Below are 27,003 nucleotides of genomic sequence, written 5' to 3'. Positions count from 1 at the left end.
CATTCCTGACTCCAACATGCTATTGTGTTGGAAAGGAGGCCAGGAATGAGGTCATGAGTAAGAAGAAACCTTAAGTTTTTGCCCTTTCTCAAGAGACAAAAATTATCCAATTGGAGTTAGATTTCAAGAGTGTTGAACTTGAAGGCAAATATTTGTCTTCTGGTGTTAAGAAAGGAAAGGATGTGAAACCTTTGACCTTGAGTGTTAGGGCAGTGTCTGAGTTTGGAAAGCAGTTGTCTGAAGTCAGAAGCATGATGAAGTTCTCATTGTTCCTTCTCTGGAACTATGCTAATATTTTTTTTTACCACATGCTGAGCAATACCAGCCGACTTAATATTGCCTGCTCAATGTCACAGTAACATTCCATTGGATTTGGGTCTCTCCCTCTGGGGTCCAACTTCCTGAAGAGACCCCTTTAGAATGCTAGGTAAGTATTTGGAAAGAAAATGGCTTAGAGCCATCTAGTGTTTTGCAGCCTACTTCATCCTCTCTCCGTGTCATGTAACTCAAAGTGAATTTATAAAGAATTAACATTTCTTTTATCTACACAGCAACCTTGCAAGCTAGGCAGAACCACTACTTTTATACCCTTTTAACATTATGGAATATGTAGCTTTTCATGGACTGAGGATTTTTCAGAAAGTTCATAGCATTGGGTGATATAGACAGCTGAGTCCAGGTATATCCAGTCATCCTGAAAGTTCAGTACACAGTCCAGCCTAACAGACTGATCAGACCTCCCCCTTTTTATCATTCTTGACGTTGTACATGCAGAAACTGGGGTAGCCTTATAACATATCAAAAATCAAACAAACTATTGTCTCTGGTCCCAGGGACCAGAATCCTTTTCCTGGCCACATTTTCAAATTATCATCACTTTAAGTGGCTTGCTATTTTTCAAGGGATGGCCTTAGGAAGATCCATTGGATCTTACTAGGTGGTTAGCTTCTATATCCCCTCATGATAATTTATGGAAAGAAAAAAAGGATACTTACTTTAAACTGTCCAAATGACAAAAGTAGTTTCTAGTCCTCCTGAGCCTTAATATGTAGCAGGATGTTGGGGGAGTGGGGAATGGACTTAGGAGAAAACCTTAGATTTGAACTCTAGCTCTGTAACTTTGGAGACTTCTTAGCCCACAGACAGGCAATAAAAATAACAGGGGCCCACCAAATGTTGGATGGATTAAATGTGAACATACTTTCTAAACATTCAACTACAGAGTAAGTACAAAGGGTATTATTAACAAAAGTAATTGATAAGAGAAGAAATATTTAAGCTCCATCAGGAGAGGAAAAAGTTGATCGTTTAGTAACCACCGCCAAAGTCCTCAAACTTTCCAATCCAATTTTTATGTGTTTTTGGTGAGCCTTGGTCCTGACTAGAAGAAGCCAATTTTGAGGCTTCATGGCAGACAGACACAAAGTTATCCAACTAATTTTTTTTTTTTTTTTTTTTTTGAGATGGAGTCTTGCTCTGCCGCCCAGGCTGGAGTGCAGTGGCCGGCTCCCAGCTCACTGCAAGCTCCGCCTCCCGGGTTCACGCCATTCTCCTGTCTCAGCCTCCCGAGTAGCTGGGACTACAGGCGCCCGCCACCTCGACCGGCTAGTTTTTTTGTATTTTTTTAGTAGAGACGGGGTTTCACCGTATTAGCCAGGATGGTCTCGATCTCCTGACCTCGTGATCTGCCCGTCTCGGCCTCCCAAAGTGCTGGGATTACAGGCTTGAGCCACTGCGCCCGGCCTAGTTATCCAACTATTGCAATGTCAACTCTTGCTTGCTGATTTCAGGTCAATTTAGGAATTAAATATGAAGGTTATTTGCATGCCATCCACGTCTCTTCATCAGTTCAAAGGATACCAGCAACAGAAGGACGAAGATGAAAGGAGGATTGAAAATTGCTCAGTGGCACTCTGGAGGTCCTAGAATAATGGATACCTGATGAGATTAAACTGCACAGCTTTTGCTTAGAGACCATTTTATAAAGATCATTCACTTCACAGAGGTTAGAAAAACACTTTGAGAATCCATTTGGCAAAGCGCTGTTAATATGATTCTTCTTACTTAATTCCTTTAAATTCCTCTTGGATTAAAATTGTAATACAAGGCAAAAACCACTTTGGACAATGGTTTGGCAGTAGCTACTGAAGCTAAACATAAACATATCCTATGACCTTGCCACATACTTTATATTCCTATGCATATATATATACAACTGAAATATGTATATAATTTGCCAAAAGACGTGGGCAGGAATTTTCACAGCAACACTATTCAATACAGCCAAAACCAATTTTTTTTACTTTTTGAGACAACATCTCTTTCTGTTGCAGTCTGGAGTGCAGTGACATGATTATGGCTCACTGCAGCCCTGACTTCCCAGGCTCAAGCAATCCTCTCACCTCAGCCTACCAAGTAACTGAGACTATAGGCATGTACCACTATGCCTGGCTAATTTTAGTATTTTTTGTAGAGATGGGGTTTTGCCATGTTGCCTGGGCTGATCTTGAACTTCTGGGCTCAAGCGATCCACCTGCCTCGGCCTCCCAAACTGTTGCCAAGGCATGAGGCACCGTGCCCAGAAAAGCAGCCAAAATTTTTAAACTACCCAAATGTCCATCAAGAGTAGAATGGATAAATAAAATCTAGTATATTTCCACAAAGGAATTGAGATTTAGTGAAATATGACTACACATACTAACATGGATAATTCTCACAAAGTGTCAAATGAAAGAAGTCAGACATATTTGCTTCTGTTGATGGAAGCTGAAAACAAGCAAAGCTAGCATGTGGGTTTAGAAGTCAACATAGTGATTGGACGACGTAGTCATCATTGGAAGAGGACACAAGGGGGTTTCTTAGTGCAGATAATGTTCTGTTCTTTTCTAATTTGGGTACTAGTTACAGAATACGTTGCATTTATGGAAACTTATGAAGTTGTGCACTTAGAATTTGTGCATTTTTCTCAATGCTATACTCCAATAAATAATTTTACTAAAAATATGACCAGGTGGGTGGATCACTTGAGGCCAGGAGCTCGAGATCAGCCTGGCCTACATGGCGAAACCCCGTCTCTACTAAAATTATAAAAATTAGACAGGCGTGGTGGCACATGTCTGTAATCCCAGCGGCTCGGGTGGCTGAGGCACTAGAATCACTGGAACCTGGGAGGAGGAGGTTGCAGTGAGCCAAGATCGCACCACTGTCCTCCAACCTGGGCAACAGAGTGAATCTCTGTCTCAAAAAATAAATAAAATAAAATAAAATAATTAAAAAGGCATACCTCTTTCCCCCTGCAAAGAAGGCAGGGAGGTGTATTGAAGACTTTCTACCTACCTTGTAAGAGAGAGTTGATATAATATGTAAAATTTATGGCTTTTTTTTTTTTTGCTGGTGAAGAAAAGAAAAAAAAAAAAAAACTCTATAGAACAGGATGCAGTAAGTGCAAAGGAAGTGCCTGGTCAGGGAACATCAGATTCAGCTAACTCCCAAGGAAATTCAACACCACATCCTCAGGTCCCTGGTTACCCTCCAGACTGTTGTATTCCTTAATAACTTACCAGAAGAGACTAATGAGAGGATGATGTTTTATGCTATCATATCAGTTCCTGCTTTCAACAAAGTATGTTTGGTACCTGGGTGACATGACATTGCTGTTGTTGAATTTGAAAATGATGGACAGGCCAAAGCTGTCAGGGATGCTTTGCAAGAATTCAGGATCACAGCATCCCATACCATGGGGGTCACCTATGTCAATAAATAATACTGAGGGATGAATAGGTGGAGCACAGAGGATTTTTATGGCAGTGAAACTATTCCATATGATACTGTAATGATGGATACATGCCACTATAAATTTGTCCAAACCTATAGAATGTGCAATACCAAGAGTGAACGCCAGTGTAAACTATAGACTTGGGTGCTAATGATATGTCAATGTAGCATTTGTAGCAAATGTACCACCATGTTGGGGGACGTTCTTAGTTGGGAAGACTGCGTGTGTGGGAGAAAGGATATATGAGAACTCTTTGCAGGTTCCACTCAATTTTTCAGTGAACCTAAAACTGCTCTCATAAAGCCTGCTAAATTTTAAAAGATACATTTGGAATAGTTGTCTTTAAAGGACTTGGTGTTATTTATAGTGCTACTTTGTTTCGTTTTTTGTAACAATGATTAGGCCATTTTAATAGTTGGGAATGGGAAGGGCAAAATTTTTGTTAAGGACTTAAAACATGATCTAGTCTTTCTTTAACCCTGCCAAACTGTGAAATATGAAGGCTCGATTTTATATAATCAACTTTTATTTGTATCCTTTACAAAAGTTGAAAGAGGGTATATAAAGTCATGGGAGATCTGCTTTGCCAGTGCAGACTTTGGTTAGAACCTTCCCATATTAACTGAGCTCCTGAGGCCTGGGAAAACAACAGTGGCTCTGGGCAGTCTCTCGAGTTGGACTGACCTGGATTCAAATCATAGCTCCATCCCTTGCTAACTGAGTAGCCTTGGGTGATTTCCTGATCTCTCTAAGTTTTGATTTCCTCATTTATGAATGGGCATAATACCTACCTCACACTGTGGCTGGGAGAGTCAGGTGCGGTAAAGTTTGTGAGGTGCCTAACATGGTGTCTGGAAACAAGCAAATACTGAAACTATAGCTGAGGCACAGAAGAAGTTGATCTTTGACTCATCTTTTGGCCACAGTAATTATAATAGGGAGTGGTTGCAAATCTATTTAGAGGTTTCTGTTGGCATATTATTCACTGGACACTTCTAGAGCACCTTCTTGTGGGAAGCATGAGAGGTGTAGAGTTATGAAGATACTGGTGTGGCCCAATTCTTTAAGGGAATTTATAACCTAGTGGGAAAGAGAAGAAGAAAGCTCACCTGCTTTGATTGGCACCAGTTACTTTGCTACCAACTTGCCTTTGTTTATTTAATTTTCATAACAATCCTAAATAGTAGGCTCCCTTCCCTGCTCTTTTTTTTCTTTTCTTTTGACACAAGGTCTTCCTCTGTCACTCGGGCTGGAGTGCAGTGGTTCAATTATGTCTCACTGCAACCTCAACCTCTAGGCTCAAGTGATCCTCCCACCTCAGCCTCCCCAGCTGCTGAGACTATAGGCACGTACCACCATGCCCAGCTAATGTTTCTATTGTTTGTAGAGGTGGGGTTTCTCCATGTTGCCCAGGCTGGTCTTGAACTCCTGGGCTCAAGTGATCCTCCCACCTCAGCCTCCCCAGCTGCTGAGACTATAGGCACATACCACTATGCCCAGCTAAGATTCGTATTGTTTGTAGAGATGGGGTTTCTCCATGTTGCCCAGGCTGGTCTTGAACTCCTGGGCTCAAGTGATCTGCTAGGGTTGCAGGCACGAACCATTGCACTTTGCCCTTAGTAGATTTTCTTATACCAGTTTTTACAGATGAAGAAATGAGCCCAGAAAAGTGCCCAAAGTCCAATTTTCAGTCTAGAATTTAGGCTCTGGGTTTTCTTGCTCCCAAAGCCCATGTCTTTCTGCTCTATGATGAACAGTAGGGCAGACAATTCAGCCATGATAACAGAAGGCAAAGTTAAACCCATGTAGGAGTGCAAGGGAGAAGAGGTTAATTTCAAATACAGTGATTTATTTGATTGATTTCAGATTTGTGTTTTGCCTTTAGTTATTTGCTCTGCCTTAAAATTCAGCAAAATATCCAAGATACATGTTAATAAAATATTCTCTCCTCAATCAATGTAGCCCTCTTTTTACGTCATACAAGAATTATTTCTGTAGGTGCCTAAGATTTCTGGAAAAAGAGAAAAACTGTGGTGAGATAGTATTGTTACAAGGGAGTCAGATTTGTGTGCAAAGATCTGGGATGTTTCCTAGTTCTGATACTTAGCTGTGTGACTTTGATCTTGGTACAGAAAGTCATTTGGCCTCTGAGCCTCAGTTTGATCACCATAAAACTAGAAGAATGATGTTGCCTATTTCAAAGGGTCAGAGAAGAATCAAGTTTAAATACTTTGTGGAAGAGCATATAGCAAAAGGACCACCCTGAGAGATTCACAGCAGCTATTAATACACTAAGGTTAATGCAGTAGTCCAGATTCTCTTTTCAACTTCTCATAGGGTCCTGGCCAAGTTACTTAATCTCTCTGCAATTGAGTTTATCCTCTTGTAGAAAGGGAATAGTAATTCCTCTGAAGACAGAAAAATCATGATTAGATTAGTAAACAATTTTTTTTTTGAAGAATCCCTTCGAAAATGTTCAGGTCTTTATTCAACTGCTAATAATGTCATATTGCATATGTATGTCTAGCTGTCTATACATGCAGGCATATTTTGTTCTGGAAAAAGAACACTTGTTTTTAAAGAGCTTCCCAAAGGAATTTGGACCTCCAAAAGGAAATAAATGCATATGTATCCTAATTTGTCATTGTGGACAGTGAATAGTTTATCCTGCCCTCCTGATCAGCTCTTCATTGCCCTCTCCCCACACCGTTTTGTTCTGTTTTTTAATTGTGTCTCTTTATTGAGGAATACTTTACATACTGTAAAATTTATTCATTGTATGTGTACACTTCGATCATTTATATTGCATTTATACAATTGTGCAACCATCACCACAGTGCAGACTTAGAACTTTTCCATCACCCCAAACTGACTGCTTATTCGCAGTTAATGTTACTCCCATCTACCTCATCCCCGTTTTGAGCAGCCACTCATCTACTTTATATCTCTTCAGTTTTGCCTTTTTGAGAAATTTCATATAAATGGGATCACACAATAGGTAATCTTTGTGTCTAGCTTCTATCACTTAATAGGGTCATCTGTGTTGTTGCCCGTATCAGTAATTTGTTCCTTTTTATTGCTTAGTAGTACTTTGTTATCTGAATGTTTCACATCTCATTATCTATTCACCACTTAAGGGTCATTTGGATTGTTTGGGGCTATTGTGAATAACACTGCTATGGAACTTTCACATAGAAGTCTTTGTGTGGGCATATGTTATCATTTCTTTTAGTTCAATATCTGGGAGTAGACATACTGGGTTGCAGGGTACCGTATATTTTGTATTCATGTTTTTGAAAAACTGCCAAAGAGGTTTCTGCAGTAGCTGTTCCATTTTACATTCCCACCAGCAATGTATGAGTGTTACACTTTCTCCACATCCTCATCAACACTGGGTCTAGTCAGTCATTTTAATTATAGCCATCATAGTGGGTGTATAGTGGTATTTTATTGTGGTTTTCATTTTATTTCCCTAATATGACTTGTGAAATTCAAAATATTTTCATGTGCTTATTAGGCATTCATATATCTTCTTTGGTGAAGTGTCTATTTGAATCGTTTGCCCACTTTTTAATTGGGTTGTTTGGCCTGTTATTATTGAGTTGTAAGAGTTCTCTAAATAATAAATAAATACAAATCGTTTTTCAGATATATGATTTGCAGAAATTTTCTCCCAGTCCATGGCAGGTCTTTCCATTTTCTTATAATGTCTTTTGAAAAGAAGGGGATTTTAATTTTGATGACATCTAATTTATCATTTTTTTTTCTTTTATGGATTGTGTTTTTGGTGTAGTAGTTAAACCTTTGACTAAACCAAGATCACAAATATTTTCTCCTATGTTTTTGTCTAGAAGTTTTATATTTAGTTCTACAATCTATGAGTTAATTTTTTATATGGTGTGAGGTAAGGGTTTAATTGGATATAGATAGCCAATTCTCTCAACATCATTTGTTGGAAAGACAGTCCTTTCCCCATCAAATTGCCTGGTACTTTATTGGAAATCAATTGACTATAAATGTGTAGGTTTAGTTTTGAACTCTCTTCTATTGATCTATATGTCTATCCCAATGCCAATGCCATGCTGTCTTGACAACTTATAGCTTTCTTGTAAGTTTTGAATTGAGGTAGCTTAAGTCCTTCGACTTTATCCTGTTTTTCTTTTGCAAAAAATGTTTTACTCTTCTAGGTCCTTTGCCTTGTCGTGTAAGTTTTAGGACCAGGTTGTAAATTTCTATGAACAATTCTGCTGAGATTTTTGTAGGGATTGCACAAAATCTATAGATTAATTTAAAGAGTGGTTAAGTCCTTTACAGATGCATGCATTTACAGATAACATTTACATAGTACTATTAAATAGCGAAGACTTCTTTAAAGTTTTTGCAATTAATTCCTTGTAAGGAGATGAGAAAGCAGTATCTGTGAAAAGCCAATATGCACCTACCCTGGGATATTGCACCTGTATTTTTATTCTTAATTTTATTCTTCTCATTAAAAGAAAGAAGTTGCTGTTCTGTCTTTTATGTTTCAAGCAAGTGGTCAAAGGGACCCAGAACATTAGAGTATAATGGTTTATTTCTCCCTAAACTAGTTTATGCACCCTTACTCAGAAGGGTAAGCTGCTGACCCTTCCTCTGACATTGCACATGTGTTTAGAGCAGCATCTGTGAGCTCAGAAGCCTGGCAGTTAGTAAGGCTGTAGGTTACAGGATGTTCTCATTTGTGCAGGGTGGCTTTGCACAGACTTGTATAGAGCCCTCTAGGCTTTGTGAAGCTGCCTGGGCAGACTGATTTATTCACCTTTGCTTGGAATACATATTTATGGCCAAGGCACGCCCTCATTATCCTGCCTGTTCATGATGCTGCATCAGGAGAAAAGCCTTCTGGAACAGGTGAGTGTTTAACTTAGAGATCAAGCCAGTCCAGTTGCATTGGGAACCTCTCCCAGTTGAGGGTGAAAAAAACAGTAGACGCAAAAAAGCTGAGTCAGCCTCTGCACTGCCTTTCTGCAGGAGCACGACAGGGAACTTGCGTGATTTTGCCTCTCTCTTCCACCCATGCACCTACCACGTAAGCAGCACATCTCTGTTACTCCCTTTGGCTTCCTCATCTCTTCATCCACCCTCAGGTTTGTGGTTTTGGTACCACCCAGACCAGTGTTTTCCCATCTCATGGTGATCTGCATAGACTCATTTCAGTGCTTATAAAATAAAGACACTCATATCTGGGCCCCACCTTAAGGCCATTGAACCCATTTTTTTTTTTTTTTTTTTTTTTTTTTTTTGAGAGGGAGTCTCGCTCTGTCACCCAGGCTGGAGTGCAGTAGCTGGATCTCAGCTCACTGCAAGCTCCGCCTCCTGGGTTCACGCCATTCTCCTGCCTTAGCCTCCCGGGTAGCTGGGACTACAGGCGCCCCCCACCTCGCCCGGCTAGTTTTTTGTATTTTTTTTTAGTAGAGACGGGGTTTCACCATGTTAGCCAGGATGGTCTCGATCTCCTGACCTCGTGATCTGGCCGCCTCGGCCTCCCAAAGTGCTGGGATTACAGGCTTGAGCCACCGCGCCTGGCCTCGAACCCATTTTTAAAAGACTCCTTGGGTGTTGCTTATGCACAATAAAGTTAGAAAACTCCTGATCTAAAGCAACCCACCAGCCTCCAGGTGTTTGTATATCCTTAGTCTGAATTACCATCCACCAGAGCTGTGTTTGGGAGAGTCTTAGGGACTGGAAAACAATTTGCTTATTCCTTTGGGGGTTCTAAGCACCATCTCTGAATCAAGTTAGATCTTTTAAGATAAAACAAGAAACAAAACTACACACGTAGTCCTTGATCGTTTAACTTCCTCTATAGAAGTGACTTCATTTACTGATCTTTCGGTGCTACGTCTTTGATATTTCTCAAGGGTCTATATGAAAAACAACTACTTAAATACTTCCTATCATCAGTGAAATTCCTGTGGAAGACATTTTTCTGTCCTGTAACTGAGGGTCCCTGTATGAGAATCCCTTTGGTGCTTTTAGGAGGCACTTTAACAGGGTAAACGTGTGGACCTTGAGTTGAGCTACCTGGGTTCTAACCCTAGCTCTGTCTTCTGGAAGCACGGTGGTTTGGGTAAAACAATTTCGTTTCCTTGCTTGTAGAATAAGACTGTAAAATAGCAGCTACCTACTTCATAGGGTGGTTGTGAGTCACTTAAAGTCTTGATACAAAGCGTTACGCAGAGCAAGACCTTGTAGAACTTCAGCATGCAATGACTGTTACTAACTTAGAATCAGGAAATCTCGCCTCTGTAGTGACAAGTGTGTGCGGCCATTTTTTCAAACAGTGAGACTTTGGCAGCCCATCAGTTCCTCTTTTGCCCTCATCTGCTAAGAAGCTCACATCACAACAAACATGTTTGCCTGAGCTTGGGTCTTTTGATTTTTAAGGTTCTTGATCAATTGTTTTAAAATCATGGCCTTCTGTGATAAGCATCAGATAGTCCTTTTTGAAAGTAGGCAGAACATAAGTTATAAATGGATTAAGGTTGACCTTCAGGGCCATCTTCCCATCTCCTGGGCTCATGTCACAAGTAGAGCACTCCTAAAGAAAGGGAGGCGGTAAAGGAAAGAAACTAAAAGGGATAGTCAGCAGTCCAAGAGCTAAGCAGGTTATCAGATGAGCAGATTTTCTGTCCAAGGATGGATTCTAGAATTACAATTCTCTTTTTCTATTCCCAGGAGCATATTACATGGACTCGGGGCTTAGGGCCTCAGAATTTCTCCTGGGTAACAGACACAGAGGAATCATTGGTTAAACTCCATTTTCTGCCGTCAAGAATGTTCTTTCTCTACCAAAATTGCTTTTCTGTTAACACTACTATGTGAGCTTGTAGAGGGTATGGGATTTCATACAGAAATGTAGAATTTTACAGCTGAATAGGACTTGAAATTATCTAGCCCAACCCTTTGCATTTTTCAGATGTGTGTCCTGAGGCTTGGAGATATGAAGTAGTGACATATTTGAGGCCCTATGGATAGTAAATCGAGGTATGATTCTTGGACTTCTTGATTCCAAACTTGTAGCCCTTTGCCTCTACCTCATGTTCACAAAGAATTCAGAACTCCTTTCTGCTCTTCCAGACAAAGAGTTTCATCAAAAATGTTGTGACTTACACTAAATTTGCATTAGAGTAGGTGCTATTTCCCCAGAATCCTGGCTTGTATGCTAATGTTCATACTTCAGTTTAGAGATTAACTAAATAGCAATAATAACTACAGATGTCTGATTTAACCAGGACTGTTAAAGGCAAACAATTTTTTGCACTTCGAATGTGTAGGCAGGTACTTTGTAAAACTCACTTAAATAAGCAAATTGTCGATTCTTCATAGAGTTTCATGCTAGCCACAATGTAGTCTTCTTTTTTTTTTTTTTTTTTTTTGAGGCGGAGTCTCGCTCTGTCGCCCGGACTGGAGTGCAGTGGCCGGATCTCAGCTCACTGCAAGCTCCACCTCCCAGGTTTACGCCATTCTCCTACCTCAGCCTCCCGAGTAGCTGGGACTACAGGCGCCCGCCACCTCACCCGGCTAGTTTTTGTATTTTTAGTAGAGACGGGGTTTCACTGTGTTAGCCAGGATGGTCTCGAACTCCTGACCTTGTGATCTGCCCGTCTCGGCCTCCGAAAGTGCTGGGAGTACAGGCTTGAGCCACTGCGCCCGGCAATGTAGTCTTTTTACAAGAGCATTTTGAATATGTGAAAATGCAGAAATGGGGACGTGATTTTTTTAAAGGAGCAGGGTACAAAGATAGATGGGGAAGAGCAGTGATGGAGCTCTGGCGAGCTCTCTAGCAGCACCTCTGGCCACTCAGGCTCAGGCAGGATCGCTGCCAGTTGCGCGTCTGGGACCAGGTATCTGGTAAACCAGCCTTCATGCAGTCACCTGCCACAACAAAGCTCCTGCTGGGCTTTAAAAGTTTATAGTCAACAGCAGCCTCTCTGCAATAAATTGCATACTTATTATCTGTTTCTTTTTTTTTTTTTTTTTTTTATACTTTAAGTTCTAGGGTACATGTGCATAACGTGCAGGTTTGTTACATATGTATATTTGTGCCATGTTGGTGTGCTGCACCCATCAACTCGTCAGCACCCATCAATTCATCATTTATATCATGTATAACTCCCCAATGCAATCCCTCCCCTCTCCCCCCTCCCCATGATAGGCCCCAGTGTGTGATGTTCCCCTTCCCGAGTCCAAGTGATCTCATTGTTCAGTTCCCACCTATGAGTGAGAACATGCGGTGTTTGGTTTTCTCTTCTTGTGATAGTTTGCTATTCTTATTGTTGATGTGCACTATTTAGTCTTTCATTTTGCTCATGATCTGAAATACTTTTCCTTCTCCTAAAAATAACTCCAATTTAAATGATTTTGATTCAGCAACATCTGATTTTTGGTAAATTTGCATATGTGCTGCCGTCTGTGTTCAGCTCTGTTACTTTTCCTGGTCTTGTGCACATGGCTTCTCTTTGAACCGTCATGGGTGCCTATGTAAGGAGAAATGAAACAGAAGGGTGGCTCACACATGCAAAGAAGGGGCTCCTTTGTCTTGAGCACCTGACCCTGGAGCCCCTCAAGCCTGCACTGCTACAAAAACAGAAAGACTCCTGAATGCCTTTTGACTCTGGCTCACCGAATGTGTTGACATGTTCGGCATCTTGGGATGAAGGAAGTGCATAGGTCAAGACATCCCTGGCATTACAGTGGGCTAGGGTTAGGTTTTTTAGCAGTGTTTTCCTTTTATATAATTATTTTATTTTATTATTTTTTTAAGTTCCGGGGTACATGTGCAGGATGTGCAAGTTTGTTACGTAGGTAAACGTGTGCCATGGTGGTTTGCTGCACCTAGCAACCCACCACCTAGGTATTAAGCCCAACATGCCTTAGCTCTTTTCCTTAATGCTCTTCCCCGCCCACCCTTCCCCAACAGGTTCCAGTAAGTGTTGTTCCCCTCCCTGTGTCTGTGTGTTCTCATTGTTCAGCTCCCACCTGTGAGAACATGTGGTGTTTGGTTTTCTGTTCCTATGTTAGTTTGCTGAGGATAATGGTTTCCAGCTTCATCCATGTCCCTGCAAAGGACATGATCTCATTCTTTTTTATGGCTGTAAAGTATTCCATGGTGTATATGTAGTAGTGTTTTTTACTAATGATTTATAGAGCAAAGTCCTGCCACATGGGGCCTTGATGTAACTTCCATTCATCTTGTGAGTTGATAGAACTCTTATAAGTTGATGTAACTTCCATTCATCTTGTGAGTTAATAGAACACAGTGACTGTCCTATGCCTGCCCAGGGCATCCAGACAGCCTTTTACTGGCATCCAAACCACACTAATGTGCCTTCTTTTTGTGAATGACCTTGGGACTGTCTCTGAGCAGAGGGTTATTACATTGTTATTCCTACTATTATTATTATTACTTTGTGCAGTGTGTCACACCATCTTCAAAATGTCTTTTGGTCATCACACCAGTATCACTGTGAGGTAGTTACAGCAGCGACATAATGTATGGTTAGTAGTGGTGGTACTGGGTAAGAACACTCTCTCCAGAGCCAGACCACCTGGGTTTGCATCCTGGTCCCGCCAGTTCTAACTGTGACTATAAAGGAGTTATAAAATCTCTCCAGGCCTCAGCTTCCTCATCTATAAAATAAGGAGAATAATACTTCCTGCCTTCTTAGGTTATTGTGACACAAATTGACTAAATGTTTATGGAGTATGTAAAAGAGTAATTGACACAGAATAGTCAAAATAACATCATCACCAGCACTACTATCAATGTCAGCAGCAGCAGCAGCATCACCATCATCACCACCACATCATGATCACTACCACATCACCATTACCATCATCATCACATCATTGTCTTCATCATTGTCATTACTGTCACTATCATTACCATCATCTTCACCATTATCACCACCACTACTATCATCACCATCACTACCATCATCATCATCACCCCACCACCACTCACCATCATCATCATCACCATCACTACCATCATCATCATCACCACCCCACCACTCACCATCATCATCACCATCACCACCCCGCCACCACTCACCATCATCACCATCACCACCCCACCACCACTCACAATCATCATCATCACCATCACCACCACCATCACCATCATCACCACTACCACCACCAGTCACCATCATCATCATCATCACCACCCCACCACCACTCACCATCATCATCATCACCATCACCACCCACCACCACTCACCATCATCATCACCATCACCACCACCATCATCACCATCATCACCACCCCACCACCACTCAGCAGCATCATCATCACCATCACCACCCCACCACCACTCACCATCATTATCATCATCACCATCACCACCCCACCACCACTCAGCAGCATCATCATCACCATCACCACCCCACCACCACTCACCATCATTATCATCATCACCATCACCACCCCACCACCACTCACCATCATCATCACCATCACCACCACCATCATCACCATCATCACCACCCCACCACCACTCAGCATCATCATCATCACCATCACCACCCCACCACCACTCACCAGCATAGCAATCACACCATCACCACCCACACCACCCCACCACAGCACAGCACCAGCACACACCACTCACCAGCATAATCATCATCACACCACCACCACCACCACGACCACCACATCACACCAACACACCACCACGCACCACATCAGATCAAGACATCACACCCACCACCACTCACCATCATAATCAGAACACCATCACCCCACACACACACTCACCAGCATCATCACCATCCCCCCACCCATCATCACCATCACACCACCATCATCATCATCAACATCACCACCCACCACCACAACCCAGTCACACCACCATCACACCACACCACTCACCATCAATCATCATCACCATCACATCCCACCACCACTCACCATCATCATCATCATCACTATCACCACCACCACCACTCACCATCATCATCATCATCATCACCATCACCACCACCACCACTGACCATCATCATCATCATCACCATCACCACCACCACTCACCATCATCATCATCATCACCATCACCACCACCACCACTCACCATCATCATCATCATCACCATCACCACCACCATCATCACCATCATCATCATCTCTACTTTACAACAGAGGTTCCAAGAGCTTGTGATCTGCCCAAGATCCCATTTCCAGTACAGGCTGGGGTAAACACTCAAGTTCAGGTGTCATGGCTCCAAAAGAAATGAACTTTCTTTCCTCTTGGTCTTGATTTTATTACACAGCAACAAAAAAAATACATTCTTGTTATAAAGGATTGAGATGATATGGCTGCACAGGAGAATGTGAGGGTCCCTTCCTTTACTTCTTCCGGGCCACCTCTTGCTTCTCCCACCTCTTGCTCCAAAGGTAACCACAGCAAACTAGTTGGGGTATGTTCTCCCTGTCTTCTCTCCAAGAAGGGCACACATATAAGATCAATATACATACACATGTGTGTCCTCATTGATGTAAATAATCGTAAGAGTGTCTGCCTTATAGGATTGATGAGGGAGTTGAAGAAAATTATGTTTTTAAAGCACTTAACATGGTGCCAGGCAATATACTGGGTTCCTAATAGTGCTCTCATCTACTGTGTGGAGTAAGTTCTATTATTTCTACTCATTTTATTGATGTGGAAGCTGAAGATTAGAGAGATTGTCACATGCACAGGATCATACAATACTGAAACTGGATTTGAATCCAATTAGCTTATGTGGTTATTTTATAGGTATTATTTTTCCACTTGATTTTTTTTCTCTTAGTAATATTAGCTTGAACCGTTTCCATGTGTGTACATGTGAGTTTACATCAGTTTTGTAATGGCTACATGTGAATCAATATTCTAAGTACTTCTTTATTGGGGTTGTTGTTATTTGGTTTGGTTTGTTTTTGAGATGGGATCTTGCTCTGTTGCCCAGGCTGGAAGGCAAGTGGCATGATCTTGGCTCACTGCAGCCTCAGCCTCCTGGGCTCAAGCAGTCCTCCCACCTCAGCCTCCAAGTAGCTGTGACTACAGGTGTAAGCCACCATGCCTGGCTAATTTTGTTCTTTTTTTGTAGAGACAAGGTCTCACTTGTTTTGCTCAGGATGATTTTGAACTCCTGGGCTCAAGTGAGCCTCCTGCCTAGCCCTCCCAAAGTGCTGAGGTTAGAAGCATGAGCCACCACGCTCAGCCTGGAATTGATTTTTGTATAGGTTGTGACTTAGGAATCTAGATTTTATCTTTCTCTAAGTGGAGAACCAGTTGTCCTCTCTATTTATTGAGTAATCCATTATTTCAGCTCATTTGAACTATTACCTTTATCATAAACTGAATTCCTTTGTATGTATAGCTATGCAGCTGATCCCTCTCTTCTGTACTGTTGATGATTTTCTACACCCACACCCATACTAAAGTACTATAATTATTTTAGACTTAGAAAAAAATTTTATAACAGGAAGAGAAAATCCTTCCTTGTTGCTGTTCTCTTTCACAAAAAAAATGTATTTTTTGTGTGTGCATTTATTCTGTCACGTAAACTTATAGAAGCAGCCTGTCAAGGTCTGTAGAGAAAATTCCTGTGGGTGTTTAGACTGGGTGTTGCATTAATAGGTTCATTTTTGATAAATCAGCATCTTTACAATATTTAGTTTCTCCATCTAGAAATATCATATATTTCTATTTAGGTCTATTATGTTCATCAGTTAAGTTCCATAATTTGCTTTATGTAGATCTTACATTGGAGGGTTTATTAGTTGTTATTACAAATGGGATCCCATTTTCCCATTACATTTACTTAATTTTTATTGCTAGTGAATAGGAAATAATGGTTTTTATATGTTAATTTTTTATTTAGCCATATGACTCAATTTTTGTATTCGTGATCTTTATACTTCTTTTTCTTGACATCACATTGGCCAGGAGGAAAACAATGTAGAATGATATTGGTAAAAGTGTACATCTTTGTCTTATTTGTCTTTTTCCTGTCTTTCATGAGAATGCCATGAAGGTTTCACCACTAAATATGATAAATACACTTGATCAGCTTGAAGACATTTCTTTCTATTTATAGCTTACTGAGAGGTATGCTTTTCACTGCAGATGACACCATGCTCTTGTCAACGGGCCTTTATTTTTTCACTTAACATTTTCCTCAAGAGTCCAGAGATTGCCCGGACTAAGTTGGACCTCCCAGCACTGGCATCCTAGCTGAGCGAACCTGGTTTAGAATTGAGCACTTAGGACTGAGTAATGTCTTCTTTCTTCCTCCTTTCTGCTCACATTTGACCTCAGATGTCCTACAGGCAGGAGCTACTTTGTGTTGATATTTCCTGCCTTCTCTCACCACTCTCCCCCAGCCTTACCCTTCCTCCTGCAGAAAAGTAAAACATTTTACAAATGAATAAAAAGTAGCATGTGGCCGGGTGCGGTGGCTCACACCTGTAATCCCAGCACTTTGAGAGGCTGAGGCGGGTGGATCACAAGGTCAGGAGATCGAGACCATCCTGGCTAACATGGTGAAACCCCATCTCTACTAAAAATACAAAAAATTATCTGGGCGTGGTGCCAGGTGCCTGTAGTCCCAGCTACTCAGGAGGCTGAGGCAGGAGAATCGCGTGAACCTGGGAGGTGGAGCTTGCAGTGAGCCGAGATCGCACCACTGCACTCCAGCCTGAGCGACAGAGCGAGACTCCGTCTCAATAAATAAATAAATAAATAAATAAATAAATAAATAAATAAATGAATGAATGTAGCATGTGGACAAGGGCAAGAGCACCACTTCTGGAATTTTCTTGCAGGCACCACTGAAAAGATTTTTATTCCTAACTTCTAATTTAAATAACTTCAATTTTTTTTTTCCACCTGATTATCTTAAATGGCTCACCACCACCTCACGCACTGGTTGCTAAGCGGATCTTGTAGTTTTTACAGGAAGGTATGAGAAAGGAATTACCACCTGACATCTGATTTCCTGTTGCAGTTTCATGCAGGTTCTGATGCAGGATGCAGCCATTTTTAACTCTTTCTTGGCCACTGCCTTGTACATGGTTAATGCAGAAGAAATGTTTTGATGGTCAATTGATGGAAACGATTTAATCAGAGTCCATCTGAGAGGTCTTAGGTGGCGATGACTTTTTGCTAGGCTGTGAATGAAAGGATTTGTTCTTGCCAGGCGTGTATGTGGAGTGTGACTCTAATGTGATTTGGCACCTGTCTAGAAAATTGTCCCTGTATCCGGTGACACTTTGCTTCGGGGAAGTCAATACCTGCTGTGATGGCATCTGTCATATTTAGGAATGTGAAATGCACATGAATAATGCACAGCCACCTTAGTAAAATGCCTTCTCCAGAAAACTCTTCATGTAAGCCACTGGCAAAAGATTGTTGCAAGCTGCATAGAAGAGACTTTGGGCCCCCTTTGAGATAAAAGCAGTGGATTGTGTATTTTACTATAGCTTTCCTCACCTTGACGTCATTGGGGTAGATTTTATTATTTTCAGATTGTTTAGCCAAGAAAGCAAGAACTTGCTAAGTATAAGTGTCATTTATTTTTGGTTGGTTTGTTAGAAACAGCATTAGCTCCCAACAAGGTGGGGTTTTGGGAAGATGGAGTGACTCATCTCAGGCATATGGTGTGTTACTGGCAGCCATCCAGGTCAAGAGGGACACATAGAAGCCAGAAACGCTGAGAGGCAAGGAGCCCCTCCAGGCAGCCATGGGTAGCTGGCCTTTGAGCCCCTCCCAGTTTCAATGAAGTTGGCTTTAGCTTCTAGGGCTGTTGGTGTAGGAAGTTTGGTCAATTAGACAATTATTTTTCCTTTTTCAGCATCTTTTCTTTTCTTCTAAATCCTCAAGTCCAGAAAAGATTCTGGAATCCATGACAAGGAGTAGACTCAACGTTCCCTACCTTTTCTCTTGCAGGCAGGTGACAAACATTACCACCCCAGCTGTGCACGATGCAGCAGATGCAACCAGATGTTCACAGAAGGAGAGGAAATGTATCTTCAAGGTGAGGCGGACTCAAGAACACTAGAAGTTTTCCCTGCTGGGGGGAAAGGAAATCTTGCTATGTTTGTTTCATTGTTTTTAGAGAAGGAGGCATGTTATTAGCTGTGAGGCTACCCCAATCCAAGAAGATTATGGCCAAAAGTTACCTCATCAGTTAGTATTAATCAGCCAAGCAACTGACATGCTGGCAGTGAGCCCCTGAGGCTGTTCACGAATGAACTTGTGATGCTGCCTTAATCAAATGAATAGGACTCGACATTTGATGCCTCAGATGTGAGGGAAGAGTGAAAATTAGCAATACCTCCTCTCCAATTCTTCCCAGGAATATGCTTAGGAAACAAAAGATTACAAGAGAATTTCTAGAAATGTCTGAAATGTTACTCATTTGATGGCTACTTTTTTTCTTCTCTTACTGTCCTGTGAGAAGGGCTTTTTGAGGCCTCCTGGGCTGCTGTTCTTTGGGTTTTCAAGAATAAAATCTCATATTTGATGAATTATGTCACAGACTTGTTTCACCCCATTAAGATGATTAACTCTTATATTGAGAGAGAGAGAGGGACAGAGAGAGAATGGGAGATAACAAGAGAGAACCCACTCTCTGAAAGAGAAATTTCTGGTATCAAAGAGGTACTTTTTACCAGGGAGCCATTGGAATCCCAGCACTTTGGGAAGCTGAGTTGGGAAGACTGCTTGAACCAAGGAGTTCAAGACCATCCCGGGCAACACAGGGAATCCTCAACTCTATTTATTTATATATATATAACCATATACATACATATATATATAAAATAGACCATATATATGTGATCATAGTTTTTATGAAACTGATTTTATATATATATATATATATATATATACACACACACACACTGCACATACATGATCAGTTTTTATGTTCTCTGAAATTCTGGAACTTCTCAGAGAGGCTTTAAGAGAGGATTCGCTTCTAGTCAAACAGCACCATCTGTGCAAGTATTTTACTATTTTTAGCTGGAAAAGAGTTACTAATCAAACAAGTGTTTTTCAGTAAAATTAGCAAAACCCATAAGAGCTGTTGCTCATTCCGTTGTGGTAATTACTGAGTCTCAACTACCTGCATGTCATTTCTTGATTTCTCTTTGCAGATAGCACGATGTGTACTTGTAATGAGTGGTTGGCTTTTCTCAGTTTTGTTTTTAGGCAACTTAGAAAAATCTACAGAAAGGATTCTTGAGTATTAAAGCAAAGCCTGGCTACTCTCCCCTTAAAAAAGGCTAGCTATGTGAGAAATTGACAACCCAAACTTCTTTTTGGCTTTAGAATGATCACTCTGAAAAACTGTGATTAAAAACATCACAGAATTTTGAAAGGCCTTATGAAGGCAAGTGACAAGCACCGGCATCTGTGGCCTCATGCAGGATTTATATGACACATTTTCCACAGACAACAGCCCTTACATCTGCAGTGGCAATAGGCAGGTGTCACTCTGCATTTCTCCGCACAAAGCAGATTTATTCTTTATTTGGTCTGTGGGCTTAGATTTTAGCCTATCAATTCTGGCACTCAAAACTAGGACACAGGAGTGCCAGTCAACACTGTCTCTGCTGGAAACAGAGACTTAGAGGCTCCGGGTGCAGCTCTGCAATTCAGAGTGGTTCTGGAGACTGGAGAGAGAAGGTTTCAAGCTGTGCACGAATACAATACATTCGGGCTACGAATAAATGGCTATCTGTTAAGGCTGCATTTGGAATTCTAGGGATTACTCTAAACCTTCTGGAGTTGTGCTTCAGAAGCCTTTGCGTGCCCTCTCGGCACATCTTTGAAGAAAGAGCAGTTTCATCTTCTTCAGCATCTGATGTTCTGTCCGAGTCACATTCCTTGTGTGCCTGACCTCTGGAGAACAATAGTGCCATTGTGCGCAGACCCGGTGTCCTGGCCAGTGACTCCTGCTCAGCAGAACCTTCACAGCGAATGCTTCTCCTGAGCCTGCACCTGACCCCTGGGCCCTCCACATTCAGAGGATTTCCTGTGCTTTGTAGTCAGCTTTTGAGCCAGAGTTAGTGCTGAAGAGACCTATACATCTGTCTGCTTTTTGTTTGACTTTTTTGTTTGTTTATTTTGGCCCTGGGTTAAGAAGATGGAAAAAATTGTTAAATAAGGATTAAAGTATTATGCTGATATAAAATGTATTTTTTCTTGCCATTAATTTAATATTAGTTTAGCTCAGTGGTGTGAAATAACTCATAAGTTATTTTAATTTGGTGACTTTTCAAGTATGCACAGGTTGTTGCTTAAAAGAGATAAAGATTTTGGCCGGGCGTGGTGGCTCACGCCTGTAATCTCAACACTTTGGGAGGCCGAGGTGGGTGGATCACTTGAGGTCAGGAGTTCCAAAGAGCCTGGCCAACATGGCGAAAACCCGTCTTTACTAAAAGTATAAAAATCAGCTGGGCATGGTGGTGCACACCTGTAATCCCAGCTACTTGGGAGGCTGAGGCAGGGGAATCGCTTGAACCTGGGAGGCGGAGGTTGCAGTGAGCTGAGATTGTGCCACTTACACTCCAGCCTGGGAGACAGAGCGAGACTCTATCTCAAAAGAAAAAAAAAAAAATAAGGTAAAGATTTAAATCATGAAATTTGGAAACTCTGATATTCATACTGTGAATTTTATTTATGTAATTTTTGCTTTCAACATAGTAACTTTATTTTCTTAAGTCTTCTTAAGTGCTCATTTAAGTTCTGTCCATTGCCACACTTGAATGTGTCCTTACGTGAACATATCAACCTTACCCATAACCATATAGATGACATATTTTGTATGTATCTAGTCATACAAAATCATATGAGGAGGCATTGGATTCTTACAAGATAAGAGCTTCTATTGGAGATAAGTGTTTTGTTTAATTCTGTGATGCTGGTACCATGCGTTAAATTGCTTCATAATACAAGAAAGTGAGACTGTTGACTCAGGAACAGAAAATAACACCTAAATAGTTACTTTACTACTTTAAAAGTGGAGACTTTTTAGAAAATTACTTAAAAGGTTCAAGGCCAAAGGAAATTTTTGGATTTATGATTTAACTTTCACCCTTTCTGCTAGTTGGTTTAATTTCTCGTTTCTGTGTAGGTGACTATGTATAATTGAATCAATGAAAAATTCAGTAAGTTTTGCTTCTGGATGTAGACTATCTGGTTGACTTTATTCCCCTCAACTAAACTGGTTGGTTGTTTTGATGTTAGATAAACAATGCCTACTATTTGTTAAATTAAATGCAACTTGTAGTAAGCACTCAGGCATTCCTTTTAAAGGATGATATAAGGTTTAACAATAACAAGACACGATTAAGAACTAAATATCTCTTGCATCAAAAGACTCATGCCCAGTTAGTGGTCTCTGTGGTCTAGAATTATGACCTTGATCAAACAAGCTTGAGCTAGATCAGGAAAACTTGCTTAGACTTTGGACATGTCTGATTTTTGTGTTATGATTTACTTGGACATAAACCAATAACACCTTCCTATAATGGGGAATGAGGGATAGGAGCCATTCTCAGAAGTGCTGTCTAAGAGGACTTTGTATCTTTCCATTTTCCTGGCTCTTAGCAGTGCATTCTGTCTTCTCAGGTTCCACTGTTTGGCATCCCGACTGTAAGCAATCTACGAAGACCGAGGAAAAACTGCGGGTAAGAACACAATTAAAACATGACACCAGCTGCATTTGTAGGCCATACGCTCATAGTCACTAATTCTTGGGGTTAGGGTTTAGGTGAAATTACTTTTTACTGACTTTTTCCCTTATAGCAAACTAAGTTCAAAGGCCATTTGGCTAGGGAAAGGGGTCCCCTCTTACCTTAAATGTACTGTGGTTTTTGTTCCAAATGCTTGTGTTAGACAAAGTAAGCCTTGGCCTCACTAGTCAGCTTCTTAGAAAAGCATTCAAGGGAAAAGTCAAATCATGCAGATGGTAAAACAATGACTCATCAGGTTCCAGGTGCAGCATCTGCTGACCTCACCAGACTGTTTTGGTGCTTAGTCTATAATGCACTACTCTGACCCCAGCTCTACATTAGTACATTCTACTGGTCTCTCATTTTACTGAATCCAAATTCACCAGAATAGACTCTAAAAGCTGATGGCTTGTCAGATAAAACCTATGGGGAAAATAATAACGAACCAAGATAGGTAAATTAATCAATTCTCAGAACACCTCCAGATGACAATATTTTATGTTTCAGAAGCAAAGCGCTGTACACAGTTGTAAAACCATGATCATAATCTCTGTCCTGTTCAGATGCCCCATTTTTCACGTGGACTGGGAAGTATTTTTCAGTGCAATAATCAGACTGAATGAATTCCAGTGCCTTGGGTTAACCTAACTTAATGGTACCTATAGAAAAACTGGAGTCTGACTGCACCCTGTTTACTGTCTCAGGGAAAAGAATGGCCTGGATTTATTTTGGAGGCCAGCCTCTAGTGCGTAGTATAATCTCTTCTCGATCTGCCATTAGCAGGCATCAGAAGCTATGTATATAATCCCCAGCGGCAGCACGGTCAGTTTATTGATGGGGTCTAGTCACTGATGTGTGACTTGTGAAGGGGTGACTTGGCTTTGGAGCAGTGATTACCAGCGAGACCCACTCGCTCTGCCTTTTTTCAGATCCCTTTGCCTGCTGCCTTGGGAATTACAGCTCTTATTTTCCTAGTGTGTTTGCTTTATTCTCTGAATGAACCACACATATGCACAGGAGATATTTTTCCTCTGTTTTTTATTTTTTCTTTTCCTCCTCAATTCACATCCATCAGTCAGATGGAGACATTTTACCATTTGGATATTTTAGGAACTTGTCCCCTCGCTGTGACCCTGAACAAACGCAGTGCTTTTAGAATGCAAAATTATTGTGAACATCTTAAGTTGAGAGGGGAGGGGGGGAAACACTTTTTCTCTGAATAACTGAATAAAGGTAAGAACAGCTGAAGAGGAATTTGCCCACCAAACTTAGGGTGGTTTCGCTCTCTGTTTTTGACACACAGACCCCTGAAGTCCATCAGCCGGATAGTCACACACAGGCATAGTCACCTGGTTGTGGGCTCTACACTCTGGGATTTTTGAGAAACTATGGATGCTTTGGAAATGAGTTACCTTTAATAAAATATGAGAACACAAATGATCATCCTTATTGTGACTTTTATCATAAGAATGTAAAGTTCACAGCATAGCTTGAGGATGCTGCCCAGAAACCACCCAAGTAGCTATAGTAGTTTGTACTCTCTCTCTAATGTTGCTTTTGGGTTTTTTAGTAATCATTTTAACTTCATCTCTGATGAAGTCTTTTGGGAGATGAAGAGAGGAATGCTAATGAGGCCAGACTGAGTGGAATGTGGGCCTTTTCTGTATCAGGATTGCTTGAGCTTGCAGATCATGTGACTAAAATGATGTTTAAAAAACAACAATACTCTGATTACATCTTGATGGAAAACTCTCTGCATAAGCTGATGAAAACAACTAGTGAAATACTTCCACCCATTCTGGCCAAGAGGAGCTCTTGTTTTCTTCCTTTAGTAAACCTTCCAGAGAATTCTAAAGCTCTTCTCCTAAACCCAGCATTCACTATTTAGGAGGTCAGGAGAGTGCTCTGGGTCACTGTCTTTGGAAAGCCCAGAAGTGAGGAAGAGGCTCCCATGTGCCCAGACCCGGGCTTCACACTGATGTTGATGGGGGTTAAAGGGAATAGGTTTTGAACAGAGAAATGCATCTTGTGCTCTCTTAAGGGTGTGTCTACACATCACAAATCTTGAGCCAGGATTTCCAGGCCTTTCACTTTTCACATTAGTGCAGTTTCCACAGTGAAATGAAAATGTTTTAAGAATCTTTCGGCAACCCCACTGAGTAATCCACATTTTTGATATTTAAGAACTCATGGGGCATTTGTAACAACAGATTCTCAAGAATGCCTCTCAATTGGCTTCACTGGCTTCTTACCCTTTATATATTATAAGAATGTCTAAGCCAAAATAAATGGAGAGGAATTGAAAGGGGTTGGAGCTTAGATAAATATACTGTAACTTGAAGACCAGTTAATATGCTTTTAAACATGGGCCCAAAAATTGACCCAAAAAATCCACTTGTACATCAATGAAAGGATCCCACTTTATGTTTACTATCAAGTTAGTTTTCACTAAGGTTTTTTTTTTTTTTTTAATAATACTTCTGATTTTAGGCTATTTCTGTGTTCATTCTTCCCTTTTCTCATGTTTCATGGCAGCTGCCAAACATTCAGCGTTCTTCATCCGATTTCTTTTATCCCAAAAGTCTGATTCGACGCACAGGACGGTCTCCGTCTCTGCAGGTTAGCGCTGTGTCTAGGCTGGGGCTCAAAGCCACTGTCCTGGGCCCAGGCTTCTGTTGCTTTTCCCCCAGGCTGCTTTTCTCACATAACTTCTTCAGCTCCTGCAGAAAGCAGATGCTTTTCTCACACCACGAGCGCCTCTCACACTGACTCTGGCCGTTGTCTTCTTGGATGGATGTTTTCATTCAGAGCAGCAGCTAAAGCTTTGTGTCTGTAAAGCAAGCACATCAGAAGCTGCCTTTTGGTCCTGTGTTGCCACGTTTGTTCACTGCACAAGTATCTGCTGAGCACCCAGGTGTAGAACTGGGCTGAATGTAGCAGATCGAGGCTCATAGGCGAGGAAAGACAGATACATAATTATAAGGGTGGTACAGAAACCCATCCCAGGTTACGGATCGCAAAGGCCACGCTCCTTGGAATGTCAGATGAGGAAAAGGCCTCCAGGGTCGCTTCCTGGGAGAAGTGGTCTTGGAGTTGATTTTTAGAGGCTGGCTGAGATTTGACCATGAGGGAATGAGGAGAAAGTGGCAGACCTGATGAGGAGATGTGAAGTGTGCAGCTGAGAAAGGCAGTGCTTGGGTAGGGAGTGGTTTCACTCAAGAAAGGAAGAGTGAGGCTGAGTGCAGTGGCTCACACCTGTAATCCCAGCACTTTGAGAGGCAGAGGCAGGTGGATCACTTGAGAGATCAAGAGTTCAAGACCACCCTGGCCAACATGGTGAAACCCCGTCTCCACTAAAAATAGAAAAATTAGCTGGGCATTGTTGTGGACGCCTGTAATCCCAGCTACTCAGGAGACTGAGACAGGAGAGTTGTTTGAACCCTGGAGACAGAGATTGCAGTGAGCCAAGGTTACGCCACTGCACTCCAGCCTGGGCAACAGAGCAAGACTCTGTCTCAAGAAAAAAAACAAAAAACAAAAACAAAGGAACAGTGAAGTGGGAAAGGAAGAAACTGAGAAACAGGCACCTACTCTATGGAGGCTGGGGGATTTATGTACAATCTCATTTGCTCTCCCTAAGAATTCCTGCAAGGTAGCTCATCTTATTCCCATTTTACAGATGGGGAGACTGAGACCCATCATAGTTAGGTAACTTCTCCAGAATTACTCTACTGGTAAGTGGAAGAGCCAGGATTGGAAAACGTGTTTCCATGAGCCCGTCACTCATATTCATTCTGCTATAGTGCAAGGGGACAGTGAGAGAAAAACCTGAAAGAAGCAGAAGGAGAACATTAAATACTGGCTAAGGCTATTGTCAGGGGGCCACTGATGGAGTGTAAGGAAGAGAGCAGTGCCACCTGCCCAGGGCATCCTGCAGGAGAAGGGAGAGGACTCAGCCAGCCCAGCAGAGGAACAGCCAGGCTGGAGATTATGCTGCATGCACAGACCTGACCTTTAGGGGTTTCTGAGAATCAGTGGAAACCTTGGCCTGTTAAACTAGAAGGGACTTTCTACAATCTCATCTTGGCTCAGATGAAACCTGTTTTCTAGCTCTGCTAACAATTCAGGGTTGCACTGCAGCACTTTGGCCGGGCTGTGTGCCTGTACGTTCTGTGCCTGTCAGAACTACACTAAGGATAAGAAGAGTTTCAGTTTCTATTTTTGTTAAGCCTTCACCTTCTTTGATTGCACGATGGAAAAGACAAGTGTAGAAGCTTAGAGTAGAAGAGAATCTTTTAGAGGTCAACCCCCTGAGTTTCCTCATTGATAGAATGAAGTCAGATGGGCTGGGCATGGTGGTTTATGCCTGTAATCCCAGCACGTTGAGAGGCCAATGTGGGCAGATCGCTAGAGCGCAAGAGTTTGAGACCAGCCTGGGCAACATGGCAAAACCCCTATGTACC

The 27,003-nt window shown here is 41.6% G+C and overlaps 1 protein-coding gene across 26 annotated transcripts in view; it reads left to right on the top strand.

Moving 5' to 3' along the window:
* Window positions 1–27,003, top strand: part of ABLIM1 (actin binding LIM protein 1) — a 353,493-nt gene that overhangs the window by 273,333 nt on the left and 53,157 nt on the right. For 16 of the 26 annotated variants that reach the window (XM_030941227.1, XM_030941226.1, XM_030941231.1 and 13 more), the window contains 2 exons: window positions 18,747–18,834; window positions 22,437–22,495. In XM_030941227.1, coding sequence (XP_030797087.1) covers window positions 18,747–18,834; window positions 22,437–22,495 — 147 coding nt within the window. Of the gene's footprint in view, window positions 1–18,746; window positions 18,835–22,436; window positions 22,496–25,075; window positions 25,160–27,003 lie in introns of all 26 variants that reach the window. The other 10 variants (XM_010363198.2, XM_010363202.2, XM_010363205.2 and 7 more) reach the window with 1 other exon arrangement.

The sequence above is a fragment of the Rhinopithecus roxellana genome, chromosome 11 (assembly GCF_007565055.1).
Source record: "Rhinopithecus roxellana isolate Shanxi Qingling chromosome 11, ASM756505v1, whole genome shotgun sequence".
Lineage (NCBI taxonomy): Eukaryota > Metazoa > Chordata > Mammalia > Primates > Cercopithecidae > Rhinopithecus > Rhinopithecus roxellana.
The sequence above is the reverse complement of the archived record's forward strand: the minus strand, read 5'-3'. Positions and strand labels throughout refer to the sequence as shown.